This window comes from Pantherophis guttatus, chromosome 4 (assembly GCF_059756535.1).
Source record: "Pantherophis guttatus breed Tessera chromosome 4, ASM5975653v1, whole genome shotgun sequence".
NCBI classification, from domain to species: domain Eukaryota; kingdom Metazoa; phylum Chordata; class Lepidosauria; order Squamata; family Colubridae; genus Pantherophis; species Pantherophis guttatus.
In genome coordinates, this window is record NC_142066.1 from 3,164,749 (window position 1) to 3,177,248 (window position 12,500).

The following is a 12,500-nucleotide window of genomic DNA, read 5'->3' on the forward strand; positions in this document are numbered from 1 at the left end:
CTTTCTCTTTTTTTCGTTCTTTTGTCCTTTCTGTCTGTCTTTTTCTTTCTTTCTTTCTTTCTTTCTTTCTTTCTTTCTTTCTTTCTTTCTTTCTTTCTGTCTTTCTGTCTTTCTGTCTTTCTGTCTTTCTGTCTTTCTGTCATTCTCTTTCTGTCTCTTTCTCTTTCTTTCTCTTTTTCTCCCTCCCTCCCTCTCTCTTTTTTTTTCGTTCTTTTCTCCTTTCTGTCTGTCTGTCTGTCTTTATGTCGTTCTCGTTCTCTCTTTTTCCCCCTCTTTCTTTCCCTCTTTTCCTCTCTCTTATTCTCCCACCCTTCCTCTCTGTCTCTTTTTTCATTCTTTTGTCCTTTTTGTCTTTCCTTCCTTTCCTCCCTCCCTCTTTCTCTTCCTTTCATTCTTTTGTTCTTCCTATCTTTCCTTCCTTTCTTCCCTCCCTCCTTCTCTTCTTCATTCTTTTCTTCTTTCCTTCTATCTTTCCTTCCTTTCTTCCCTCTCTCCCTCTTTCTCTTCCTTTCATTCCTTTCTTCTTTTTTCTATCTTTCCTTCCTTTCTTCCCATCCTCCCTCTTTCTCTTCCTTTCATTCTTTTCTTCTTTCTTTCTTTCCTTCGTTTCTTCCCTCTTTCTTTTCCTCCCTCCCTCTCTTTCTCATTATTTCATTCTTTTGTTCTTTCTTTCTTTCCTTTCCTTTCTTCCCTCACTCCTTTACACTCTCTCTTTCATTCTTTTCTTTCTATCTTTCCTTCCTTCCCTCTCCCTCTCTCTTTCATTATTTTCTTCTTTCTGTCTTTCCTTCCTTTTTCCCTCCCTCCCCCTTTCTCCTTCATTCTTTCTGTCTTTCCTTCCTTCCTTCCCTCTCTCTCTCTTTCTCTTTCATTCTTTTCTTCTTTCTGTCTTTCCTTACTTTTTTCCCTCCCTCCTCCCTCTCTTTCATTCTTTCTGTCTTTCTGTCTTTCCTTCCTTCCCTCTCCCTCTCTCCCTCTCTCTTTCATTATTTTCTTCTTTCTGTCTTTCCTTCCTTTTTCCCTCCCTCCCCCTCTCCTTCTCCTTCATTCTTTCTGTCTTTCCTTACTTTTTTCCCTCCCTCCTCCCTCTCTTTCATTCTTTCATTCTTTCTGTCTTTCCTTCCTTCCTTCCCTCTCCCCCTCCCTCTCTTTCATTCTTTTCTTCTTTCTGTCTTTCCTTCCTTTTTCCCCCTCCCTCCTCCCTCTCTTTCAGTCTTTCATTCTTTCTGTCTTTCCTTCCTTCTTTCCCTCCCTCCAAGGACCAGATGGGAATCCCATTCCTGCACTCTTTCTTTTCTCTCCTCCTTCCCATCCTTTTAGCCTGCTTAACTCAAAATCTTTCAGCCTGACTAAGTGGCAATTTCTTTTCTACGGGTCGTCTTTCACCTAAACATTCATTTAGCAACCGTTCAAAGTTACAATGGCGCTAAAACACAGTGACTTAGGATCTTGATTCACACTTCTGACATTGCGCACCAGAACAACTAGACACAAGGACAGTTTTTTTCCTCCGAACGCCATCACTCTGCTAAGCAACGAATTCCCACAACACTGTCACACTATTTCCTAAGACTGTATTACTATGAGTCTTCTCATCCTTCCTATTATCTATCCCCTTTGCTACTTAGGACTATCACTTTGGTGCTTGGATCTTTACGGTTTATATCGTTTTATCGAGTTTCCTAGTACGATTTGATTGCTTCTTTGGGATCCTCTGACTATCACTAAGTGTTGTGTCTTATGATTCTTGTGGAATGTATTTTTATGTACACTGAGAGCTTAGGCACCGAAGACGAATTCCCTGTGGGTCCAATCATACTTGGCCAATAAAGAATTCCATTCCATTATTTTTCTATTATACTCTCTGTTCTGTTCTGTTCTGTTCTGTTCTGTTCTGTTCTGTTCTGTTCTGTTCTGTTCTCCATTCCATTCCATTCCATTCCATTCCATTCCATTCCATTCTTTTTCTATTATACTCTCTGTTCTATTCTATTCTATTCTATTCTATTCTATTCTATTCTATTCTATTCTATTCTATTCTATTCTATTCAACTCTATTCCATTCATTCCATTCCATTCCATTCCATTCCATTCCATTCCATTCCATTCCATTCCATTCTATTCTATTCTATTCTATTCTATTCTATTCTATTCTATTCTATTCTATTCTCTATTCCATTCCATTCCATTCTATTCTTATTCTATTCTATTTTCTATTCTATTCTTATTCTATTCTATTTTCTATTCTATTCTATTATCTATTCTATTCCATTCTATTCTGTTTTCTATTCTATTATCTATTCTATTATCTATTCTATTCTATTCTATTCTATTATCTATTCTATTCCATTCTATTCTGTTTTCTATTCTATTATCTATTCTATTATCTATTCTATTATCTATTCTATTCTATTCTATTATCTATTCTATTCCATTCTATTCTGTTTTCTATTCTATTATCTATTCTATTATCTATTCTATTCTATTCTATTCTATTCTATTCTATTCTATTCTATTATACTCTCTATTCTATTCTAGTCTATTCTAGTCTAGTCTATTCTAGTCTAGTCTAGTCTAGTCTATTATCTATCCCATTCCATTCCATTCCATTCTATTCTATTCTCTATATTCTATTCTATTTTATTCTCTATTCTATTCTATTCTATTCTATTCTATTCTATTCTATTCTATTCTATTCTATTCTATTCTATTCTATTCTCTATTCCATTCCATTCCATTCTATTGTTATTCTATTCTGTTTTCTATTCTATTCTATTATCTATTCTATTCTATTCCATTCCATTCCGTTCCGTTCCGTTCCGTTCCGTTCCATTCCTTTCCATTCCATTCTATTCTATTCTATTCTATTCTATTCTATTCTATTCTATTCTATTCTATTCTATTCTATTCTATTCTATTCTATTCTATTCTCTATTCTATTCCATTCTGTATTCTATTGTATTCTATGTTCTATTCTATCTGGAATTGGGAGGGGCAGAGAGCATTTGGTTTTTCTAGTGTAGGCAAGGAAACTGCAGGGGGAAAAGTCATCAGGAATTGAAATGAGAAGGAAATTTAAGCCCCTTTTCAAGATTGGCGTGGGGGGGGGGAGAGGGAAAAGGAGCCGGGGGCGGGGTTGTAAGATGGGCAGCTATATACAGCAAATCAGAGAGATGTCAAATAAATAAACAGGTTGTAGCAGCAAATCAAAGACTGAATCATGCGCACAGTTTCCAGCAGATGCATTGGTGGTTCAGTGGTAGAATTCTCGCCTGCCACGCGGGAGGCCCGGGTTCGATTCCCGGCCAATGCAAGTGATTATTTTGGGTGTTCTTTTCTCTAGAAAAAAAATACATTTTGCCAGACTTTAAACGGGTGCGTTTTTTTCTTTTTAAAAAAGCAACATTTTGCCAGAAAAGGGGATTTTATTTGCCCATCTGCCTTGTTTCCCTCCAAATCGACCCACAGAGTAGAATAGAATAGAAAGAATGGAATGGAATGGAATGGAATAGAATAGAATAGAATAGAATAGAATAGAATAGAATAGAAAATATTTAACGGAGTGGAATAGAATAGAATAGAATAGAATAGAATAGAATAGAATAGAATAGAATAGAATAGAATAGAAAATATTTAACGGAATGGAATGGAATGGAATGGAATAGAATAGAATAGAATAGAATAGAATAGAATAGAATAGAATAGAATAGAATAGAAAATATTTAACGGAGTGGAATAGAATAGAATAGAATAGAATAGAATAGAATAGAATAGAATAGAATAGAATAGAATAGAAAATATTTAACGGAGTGGAATAGAATAGAATAGAATAGAATAGAATAGAATAGAATAGAATAGAATAGAATAGAATAGAATAGAAAATATTTAACGGAATGGAATGGAATGGAATGGAATGGAATAGAATAGAATAGAATAGAATAGAATAGAATAGAATAGAATAGAATAGAATAGAATAGAATAGAATAGAAAATATTTAACGGAGTGGAATAGAATAGAATAGAATAGAATAGAATAGAATAGAATAGAATAGAATAGAATAGAATAGAATAGAATAGAAAACATGGAATGGAATGGAATGGAAATAGAAATAGAAATAGAATAAAATAATAGAATAGAATAGAATAGAATAGAATAGAATAGAATAGAATAGAAAATATGGAATGGAATGGAATGGAATAGAATAGAATAGAATAGAATAGAATAGAATAGAATAGAAAATATTTAACGGAGTGGAATAGAATAGAATAGAATAGAATAGAATAGAATAGAATAGAATAGAATAGAATAGAATAGAATAGAATAGAAAATATTTAACGGAATGGAATGGAATGGAATGGAATGGAATGGAATGGAATAGAATAGAATAGAATAGAATAGAATAGAATAGAATAGAATAGAATAGAATAGAATAGAATAGAAAATATGGAACGGAATGGAATGGAACGGAACAGAACAGAAAAAATAAAATAAAATAAAATAAAATAAAATAAAATAAAATAAAATAAAATAAAATAAAATATGGAATGGAATGGAATGGAATGGAATAGAATTTAGAATTTTAAAAATTTAGCTATTTTTTTTCAATGTTTATTGTACAAATTGATAAATTGAAGGAAGCGGAAAGGGAAACAACTGTATAGTATGCAACTGCGTGAACAGAATCAAAAATGTTTGTTGCATTGGCCGGGAATCGAACCCGGGCCTCCCGCGTGGCAGGCAAGAATTCTACCACTGAACCACCAATGCGCCTTTGGGAACAGCTGGATGTCCGCTTTGATGGAATAAGGAAGGCAGCCGACAGCCAAGATAGGAAAATTGAAGTATAGTAACGATCTCAATTTCCAAATATTCCCTTCATACATCTTACTGTATAAGAGAGACTCCGCCTGCTCTCTGCACATGCTCTAAATCAGTGTTTGTCAACCTCAGCAACTTGGGAGATGTGTCCACACGACTCCCCAGTTGGCCAAGTCCTCGACTTACAACAGTTCATTTAGTGACCAAAGTTACAACGGCACTGGGGGGGAAAAAAGGGACTTAGGTCCATGTTTCACGCTTACGACCGTCGCAGCCACGATTCGCTTAACGACGGCAGCGGCACGGAAAGTCGTGAAACGGAGCCCAACTCACTTTTAAACAAACGTTTCGCTCGGCAACGGGAATTTTTGGCCCCGATGGCGGTCGTAACTCGAGGACGAGCTGTCCTCGTAAACGCGTCCCGTTCCCGACGGAATAGCTTTATATTTAACCTTTCGTGCGGATTTTAAATTTACTTAAAAGAGGGGAAAAAAAATACAAGGAGGCAAATTGGACATTGAAAATAGTTTTGGGGGGGCTTTTTTTGAAAAAAGTATTTTATTTTATTTTATTTTATTTTATTTTATTTTATTTTATTTTATTTTATTTTATTTTATTTTATTTTATTTATTTGATTTATATGCCGCCCTTCTCCGGAGACTCAGGGCGGCTTACAATGCGTTAAGCAATTTTTCATCAACGTGTTTAAATGTACAGTCTTTTATCCATCCTTATCCATTCTTCGTTCATCTTCTTCTTTAACTCCCATTAGGTAATTAATTAATTATTTGTTCGGGTCTGCTCTTTTACCATTTCCTTCTTTTGTTTTCCTTTTTCCCTTCCCTTCTTTCTCCTCCTTTCTTTCTTCTTTCCTCCTTCCTCCTCTCCTTTCCTTTCCTACTTCCTTTCCCCTTTCCCTTCTCCTCTCTTCTTCCTCCCCTTCTTCCCCTCTCTCCTGCTCTTCTTTCCCCTTCCTTCTTCCTCTCCTTTTCCCATTCTTCTTTTCTCTTCTTCTCACCTCCAAACATCCCTACTTTCCCCTCTCTACTCCTCCCTCTTTTCCATTCCTTTGTTGTTTCCTTTTTTAATTCAATCTGAGATTTCTATTTACATACGTCTTCATTTCCAAATTCATTTTTTTACTTTACTATTATTCCTCTACTATTCCTGTACATTTTTTAATCAATCCATGTATCATCTGGGTATAACATTTGTGCTATCATCTTCAATTCTTTCTTAAAATCTATATTTTAAATTAAATTAATATATATTAAAACCATTCTTTCTCAAAATCTATATTTATCTTTCCTTCTTTCGTTTAATTTTAATATCCTACAACATATTCATCTCAAAGTTCTTGTCCTTATCCTGTTTATTATCTATACTCGCTTTCCATCCATTGATAAAATTTCCCCCAAATGTTTTCCCTTTAATTGCCAATGTCAACCTATTCATTTCTGCACATTCCAATATTTTCTTAATTACCTCTCCTTTTGTAGGGATTTTTTTCTATTTTCTACTTTTGTAGCAAATATCATTCTTTGTATTGCATTTGCAAAAAAACCTGGAAAGGAAAGAAGATTCATTGCTGATGAAGAAATTATTAGAAAAATATTGCGATGGTGCTGAAATGAGTAGATTGACATTTGAAATTTTTATTTATTTATTTGTCGAATATTTATTTGATATTTATCAATAAATATTATTTATCGAATAAGAGAACAGGAATATTATTTGATACGGGAGCTATTTTATCAATGGGTAGATAACAAAGAATGGAGCTGAATTATTACATATGAAATGAAATTTGGATAAAACATGTAAACATTTGTTTTTAGTTAGAGGAAAGAACATTTGTCACAACTGAAATTTTTTTTTTTTATTATTGAAAAAGTTTTTCTACTGAAATTTTGGAAAATGTTGCGAGAGCACGAAAATGATTTTAACCGATCGAATCACTCTGTCTGTAAGTATATGGAAAGATGATGTTTTTTATGTTAAAAATAAAAAAAAAAACTTTTCCCCAAAAAAATATGTTGCTGTGTTTTGGGGATTTTTTAAAATTTATTTTATAAAGCGCCCATCACATTCGATCAAGTGGATGAAAAAGCGACTGGCGTACGCTCAATACTGGAAAAAGAAAGACCTACCACCAGACGACCTTATAATCAGCAAAATATTAGCGTGTGCAGAGATAAGTAAATTAACGCATGAGATAAATGATGATGAAAATTCAGATTATGATACTGTGTGGGGAAGATGGTACGAATGGATAAATGATAGAATCAAGGAAGGAGTAAAAGGTATAGAAATTAATTAGAAATGTACAGTATAAATGACACCGGATATTTTTTCATGTATATATGTCTAAACACTGCGAATCCGATGTCAAACAGAATTGTTATTATATTTTACTTGTGTAAAAAAAAAAAACACCAATAAAGTGTAAATAAAAAAAAGAAAAAGCGAATCGAGAAATGCTATCGTTTTTCCTAAAAATGGAAGAGGAAACAATGATCAATGAGAGCCCCCCCCCCCCAAAAAAATGTGGCTGCAGCGAAAACTGTATAGCTAGAAGAAAGCAGGATGAAGGATTCCCTCCAGGCAAAATTGGTGCCTCTGAGCATGTACAGAAGGCGCTAAGGAAGCCCATCCTCTCTGCATCTTGCTTGTCCTGCATCACTGATGCAGTCAAGGTTGCTTCGGGCATCTTCACACGCGTGTGCCATCTCTCACACATGCACACCCCTGTCCAGCTGTCGTTGGCCAAACTGGGGGAGTGGGGGGGGGTGTCTCTCGCGGGGCGTGTGAAGGGCTCGTGGGAGCGCTCCCGGCGAGGTGCGAAGCTTCTCCCCATATTGAGGGGTGGGGTGGGGGGGTGTCATCAAAGGACAGGGGGCTTTTGACACCAGGGCGTGTGGAAGAGTTTCCCAGGGTCTCCAAGGGGGCACGAGGGGAGGGGGGGGCAAGTCGATCCTGGCACATTTGTTGGAGGGGAGGGAGGGAGGGAGGGAGGGGAAGAGGGGGAACAATGGGGGGGGCGTGAAGGAGTACAACAAGTCCCAGTCTCAGCCCCCTCCCCCCCACCACGACCAGGCCTCCCACCCACCCACTCAGGTTTCGAGGAACGTGGAGGAGTCACTGTTGTAAATGCTACCAGGGTGGCGAGAGTGTTTCTGAGCTAGTACAGAATGCCTTTCTTTCTTTCTTTCTTTCTTTCTTTCTTTCTTTCTTTCTTTCTTTCTTTCTTTCTTTCTTTCTCTTTCTTTCTTTCTTTCCTTCCTCCCTCCATTCTTCCCTTTCTCTCCCTCCCTCTCCCTCCTTCCTTCTCGCGTTCTCTTTTTTTCCCCCTTCTTAACTTCCTTCCTTTCTCCCGCCCTCTTCCCTTTCTTCTCCCTCCCTCCCTTCCTTTCCCTCTCCCTCCTTCCCTTCTTTCTTTCTCTTTCTTTCTTTCCTTTCTCCCTCCTTCCTTCTCTTTCTCTTTTTTCCTTCCCAACTGTCTTCTTTCATTCCTTCCCTCCTCCCTCCCTTCATTCTTCCCTTTCTCTCCCTCCTCCCTCCTCCCTTTTTTCTTTCCTAACTTCCTTCCTTCCCTTCTCCCTCCCTCCCCTTTACTTTCATTCTTCCCTTTCTCGCTCTCCCACCTTCCTTCCTTTCTCCCTCCCTCTTCCCTTTCTCCTCTCTCCCTTCCTTTCCCTCTCCCTCCTTTCCTTCTTTCTTTCTCTTTCTTTCTCTTTCTTTCTTTCTTTCCTTTCTCCCTCCCTCCTTCCTTCTCTTTCTCTTTTTTCCTTCCCAGCTGTCTTCCTTCATTCCTTCCCTCCTCCCTCCCTTCATTCTTCCCTTTCTCTCCCTCCTCCCTCCTCCCTTTTTTCTTTCCTAACTTCCTTCCTTCCCTTCTCCCTCCCTCCCCTTTACTTTCATTCCCATTTCCCTTTCTCTCTCTCTCCCTCCTTCCTTCTCTCGTTCTCTCTTTTTCCCCTTCTTAACTTCCTTCCTTTCTCCCTCCCCTTTCTCCTCCCTCCCTTCCTTTCTCTCTCTCTCCCTCCCTCCCTTCTTTCTTTCTCTTTTTTTCTTCCCTTTCTCCCTCCCTCCTTCCTTCTCTTTCTCTTCTTTCTTTCCTAACTTTTCTTTCTTCTTTCTTTCTCTTTCTTTCTTTCTTTCTTTCATTCCTTCTTTCCTACCTTCCTACCTTCCCTCCTTCCGTCTGTCTTTCTGTCTGTCTTCCTCTTCCCCTTTCCTCCCCCCCACTGCGAGGTCCGGCTCGCCTGCCCTTTTCTACATGAGCCACGGCCTTCTTAGGGTGCTAGTCCCTAAGAAACATTCACGGCCAGGCAAAAATGCTGGGGAATGAGCTTGGAATGGGCTTGAAGCCTGGACAAGACCCCTATTCTTCCCCACCCCCCAGAAAGGCCTTTGATTGGCAGCTTAACAACCCCCCCCCCGTTCGGGATGCCCACATCCATGGGTATGAAACCCCCCTCCCCACTGCTTGGCACCTGCCAGGGACACCTAAGGGTGATATCAGCCGCACTTTCAGCCCAAACGCCCAGGTGTCAAATCTTCACACCCAGGAATCTTCCCACGGGAAAGTTTTTGCCCCGTCTCTAGGGGAGGTCAGGATCTGGGCAAGGGGCCTTGGGGGTCGGGATGAGAAGGGAGGGGGGTTGGGGGAACAGGCTCGTGCCAAATGCCCTCGGCCACCTGGCAGGTCGGCGGATCGTGCGAAGGCAGCTGCTTTTCACCCCGATTTTCCTCCCCCCCACCTCCATTTGCCACCTGGAGAGATAGATAGACAGACAGACAGACAGACAGATAGATAGATAGATAATATAGATATAGAATAGATAAGCAGGTAAGATAAATAGATAGAGATAGATAGATAGATAGATAGATAGATAGATAGATAGATAGATAGATAGATAGATAGATAGATAGATAGATAGATGGCTGATAGATAAATAATAGATGGATAAGAGATGTTAGATTGATAATGTAGATATAGATAGATAAGCAGATAAGATAGATAGATAGATAAGAGATGATAGATTGATAATATAGATATAGATAGATAAACAGATAAACAGATAAGATAGAGATAGATGCTAGATAGATAGATAGATAGAGATGATAGATTGATAATATATAGATAGATAAACAGATAAGATAGAGATAGATGATAGATGATAGATAGATAGATAGATATACATGATAGATAGATAGAGATGATAGATTGATAATATAGATATAGATAGATAAACAGATAAGATAGGATAGATAGATAGATAGATAGATAGATAGATAGATAGATAGATAGATAGATAGATAGATAGATAGAGATAGATAAAAGTAGATAGGTAGAGAAAGAAAAAGAAAAAAGAAAGAACCAAAGAAAGAAAGAAAAGATGATGGGAAGGAAGGAGAGAAACAGAAAGGATAGGAGGAAAGAAGGAGGAAGAGGAATGAAGGCAGGAGAGGGAAAGAGAGACAGGAGGAAGGAGGAAGGAGAGAGAGAAAAGGAAGAAGGAAAAGGGAAGGATGGATGGAGGATGGGAGGAAGAAAGGAAAGAAAGAAGGAAGGGAAGAAAGAAAGTGGGAAAAAGAAAGAGAGAGAAAGGAAAAACGGAAGACTGGAGGGAGGAAGGAAGGAAGAGTTTGCTGGTGAACTCGTGGTGCAACAGCAGGCCTGGCTCTTTGTGTGGCAACTGCACAGGATTTGAAGAGGAAAATCCAGCTGTTTTACAGAGCATTGGTGGTTCAGTGGTAGAATTCTCGCCTGCCACGCGGGAGGCCCGGGTTCGATTCCCGGCCAATGCAACGCATTCCTTTTTTTCTTCTTCTTCTATATGTTGTGACTTGTCTCACAGTTGCCACGACTGTTTCATTTGCTGCAATGGAGGCCCCCGTTGCTTTTTCTCCCTCCCCCTCCCGTCTCTTAAGAATCCCTCCCCTCCCCGCTCTCTTTTCCTTCTTTCCTTCCTTCCTTCCTCCCTTCCTTTCTTCTTGCCTTTTCTCTTCCTTCCCTCCCTCCCTCCCTCTCTTTTCCTTCCTTCCTTCCTTCCTTCCTTCTTGCCTTTTTTCCTTCCTTCCTTCCCTTCCTCCCTCCCTCTCTTTTCCTTCCTTCCTTCCTTCCTTTCTTCTTGCCTTTTCTCTTCCTTCCCTTCCTCCTTCCCTCTCTTTTCCTTCCTTCCTTCCTTTCTTCTTGCCTTTTTTCCTTCCTTCCTTCCCTTCCTCCCTCCCTCTCTTTTTCTTCCTCCCTTCCTTTCTTCTTGCCTTTTCTCTTCCTTCCCTTCCTCCCTCCCTCTCTTTTCCTTCCTTCCTTTCTTCTTGCCTTTTCTCTTCCTTCCCTTCCTCCCTCCCTCTCTTTTCCTTCCTTCCTTTCTTCTTGCCTTTTTCTCTTCCTTCCCTTCCTCCTTCCCTCTCTTTTCCTTCCTTCCTTCCTTTCTTCTTGCCTTTTTTCCTTCCTTCCTTCCCTTCCTCCCTCCCTCTCTTTTTCTTCCTCCCTTCCTTTCTTCTTGCCTTTTCTCTTCCTTCCCTTCCTCCCTCCCTCTCTTTTCCTTCCTTCCTTTCTTCTTGTCTTTTCTCTTCCTTCCCTCCCTCCCTCCCTCTCTTTTCCTTCCTTCCTTTCTTCTTGCCTTTTCCTCTTCCCTCTCTTTTCCTTCCTTCCTTCCTTTCCTCTTGCCTTTTTCTGTTCCTTCCCTTCCTCCCTCCCTCTTTTCCTTCCTTCCTTCTTGCCTTTTTCTCTTCCTTCCCTTCCTCCCTCCCTCTCTTTTTCTTCCTTCCTTCCTTCCTTCCTTCCTTCCTTCCTTCCTTCCTTCCTTCCTTCCTTCCTTCCTTCCCAAGCAGTAGCCCTTAGAGTTATATCCCACTTCCCAGGGCTTTTACAGCCCTCTCTAAGCGGTTGACAGAGTCAGCCTCTTGCCCCCCAACAATCTGGGTCTTACATTTTACCCACCGCCCTCCAAAGCTGCCCCTGGGGGGGAGGTCAGGAGGAAAGAAGGGAATTTCCTTGCCCTTGGGCTTGGCCACAGGGCCCCCCCTCCCTCCTGACCTTTCCCCCACCCCCAGGGATTTTCTAAGACCCCCCACTCCCCCACTTCTGGCCCCCCAGCTTTCAGGGTTCCCCCCGCTCCTTCTCTGCCCTGCCGTGGGACCCAGGGGCCAAAGGGGGCTGGTTAGGCCTCTTTTTTGGGGAGGGTGAAAATTCCCAACCGGGGCTGCTCCAGCTCCCACGTCAGCAAATGGGGAGTTGTAACACCCCCACAGAGACCCACAGAGCCACAAGAAAAGGGAGGCTTAGGAGAAGGGGAGGGGGGAGGGAGTGGGCTACCTGGGGAGAGGTCCCCCCCCAGGTTCATCGCAGCATCTCTCCCCTTGCCAGCCCCCCCCCAAGCTTCTGTGATGATAAACTGTGGGACCGTCTTCTTTCTTTCTTTCTTTCTTTCTTTCTTTCTTTCTTTCTTTCTTTCCTTCCTTCCTTCTTTCTTTCCTTCCTTCCTTCTTTCTTTCTCTTTCTTCCTTCCTTCCATCCGTCTTTCTTTCTTTCTTTCTTTCTTTCTTTCCTTCCTTCCTTCTTTCTTTCTTTCCTTCTTTCCTTCCTTCCTTCCTTCTTTCTTTTTCTTTCTTTCTTTCCTTCCTTCCTTCTTTCTTTCTTTCTTTCTTTCTTTTTTCTCTTTCTTTCTTTT

The 12,500-nt window shown here is 40.0% G+C and overlaps 1 protein-coding gene and 3 non-coding genes across 4 annotated transcripts in view; 2 read left to right on the plus strand and 2 right to left on the minus strand.

Moving 5' to 3' along the window:
* The first annotated feature begins 3,242 nt into the window (after window positions 1-3,242).
* Window positions 3,243-3,313, plus strand: TRNAG-GCC (transfer RNA glycine (anticodon GCC)). Its single transcript has one exon. It is a non-coding gene; the product is annotated as a tRNA-Gly (tRNA).
* A 1,383-nt stretch (window positions 3,314-4,696) lies between these two features.
* Window positions 4,697-4,767, minus strand: TRNAG-GCC (transfer RNA glycine (anticodon GCC)). The gene has a single exon. It is a non-coding gene; the product is annotated as a tRNA-Gly (tRNA).
* A 4,929-nt stretch (window positions 4,768-9,696) lies between these two features.
* Window positions 9,697-12,500, minus strand: part of LOC148113595 (uncharacterized) — a gene marked incomplete at its 3' end in the record, with an annotated part of 5,337 nt that continues 2,533 nt past the window's right edge. Inside the window, exon 4 of the mRNA XM_087891786.1 lies at window positions 9,697-9,765. Coding sequence (XP_087747912.1) covers window positions 9,697-9,765 — 69 coding nt within the window. The remainder of the gene's footprint in view (window positions 9,766-12,500) is intronic.
* TRNAG-GCC (transfer RNA glycine (anticodon GCC)) lies at window positions 10,562-10,632 on the plus strand. Its single transcript has one exon. It is a non-coding gene; the product is annotated as a tRNA-Gly (tRNA).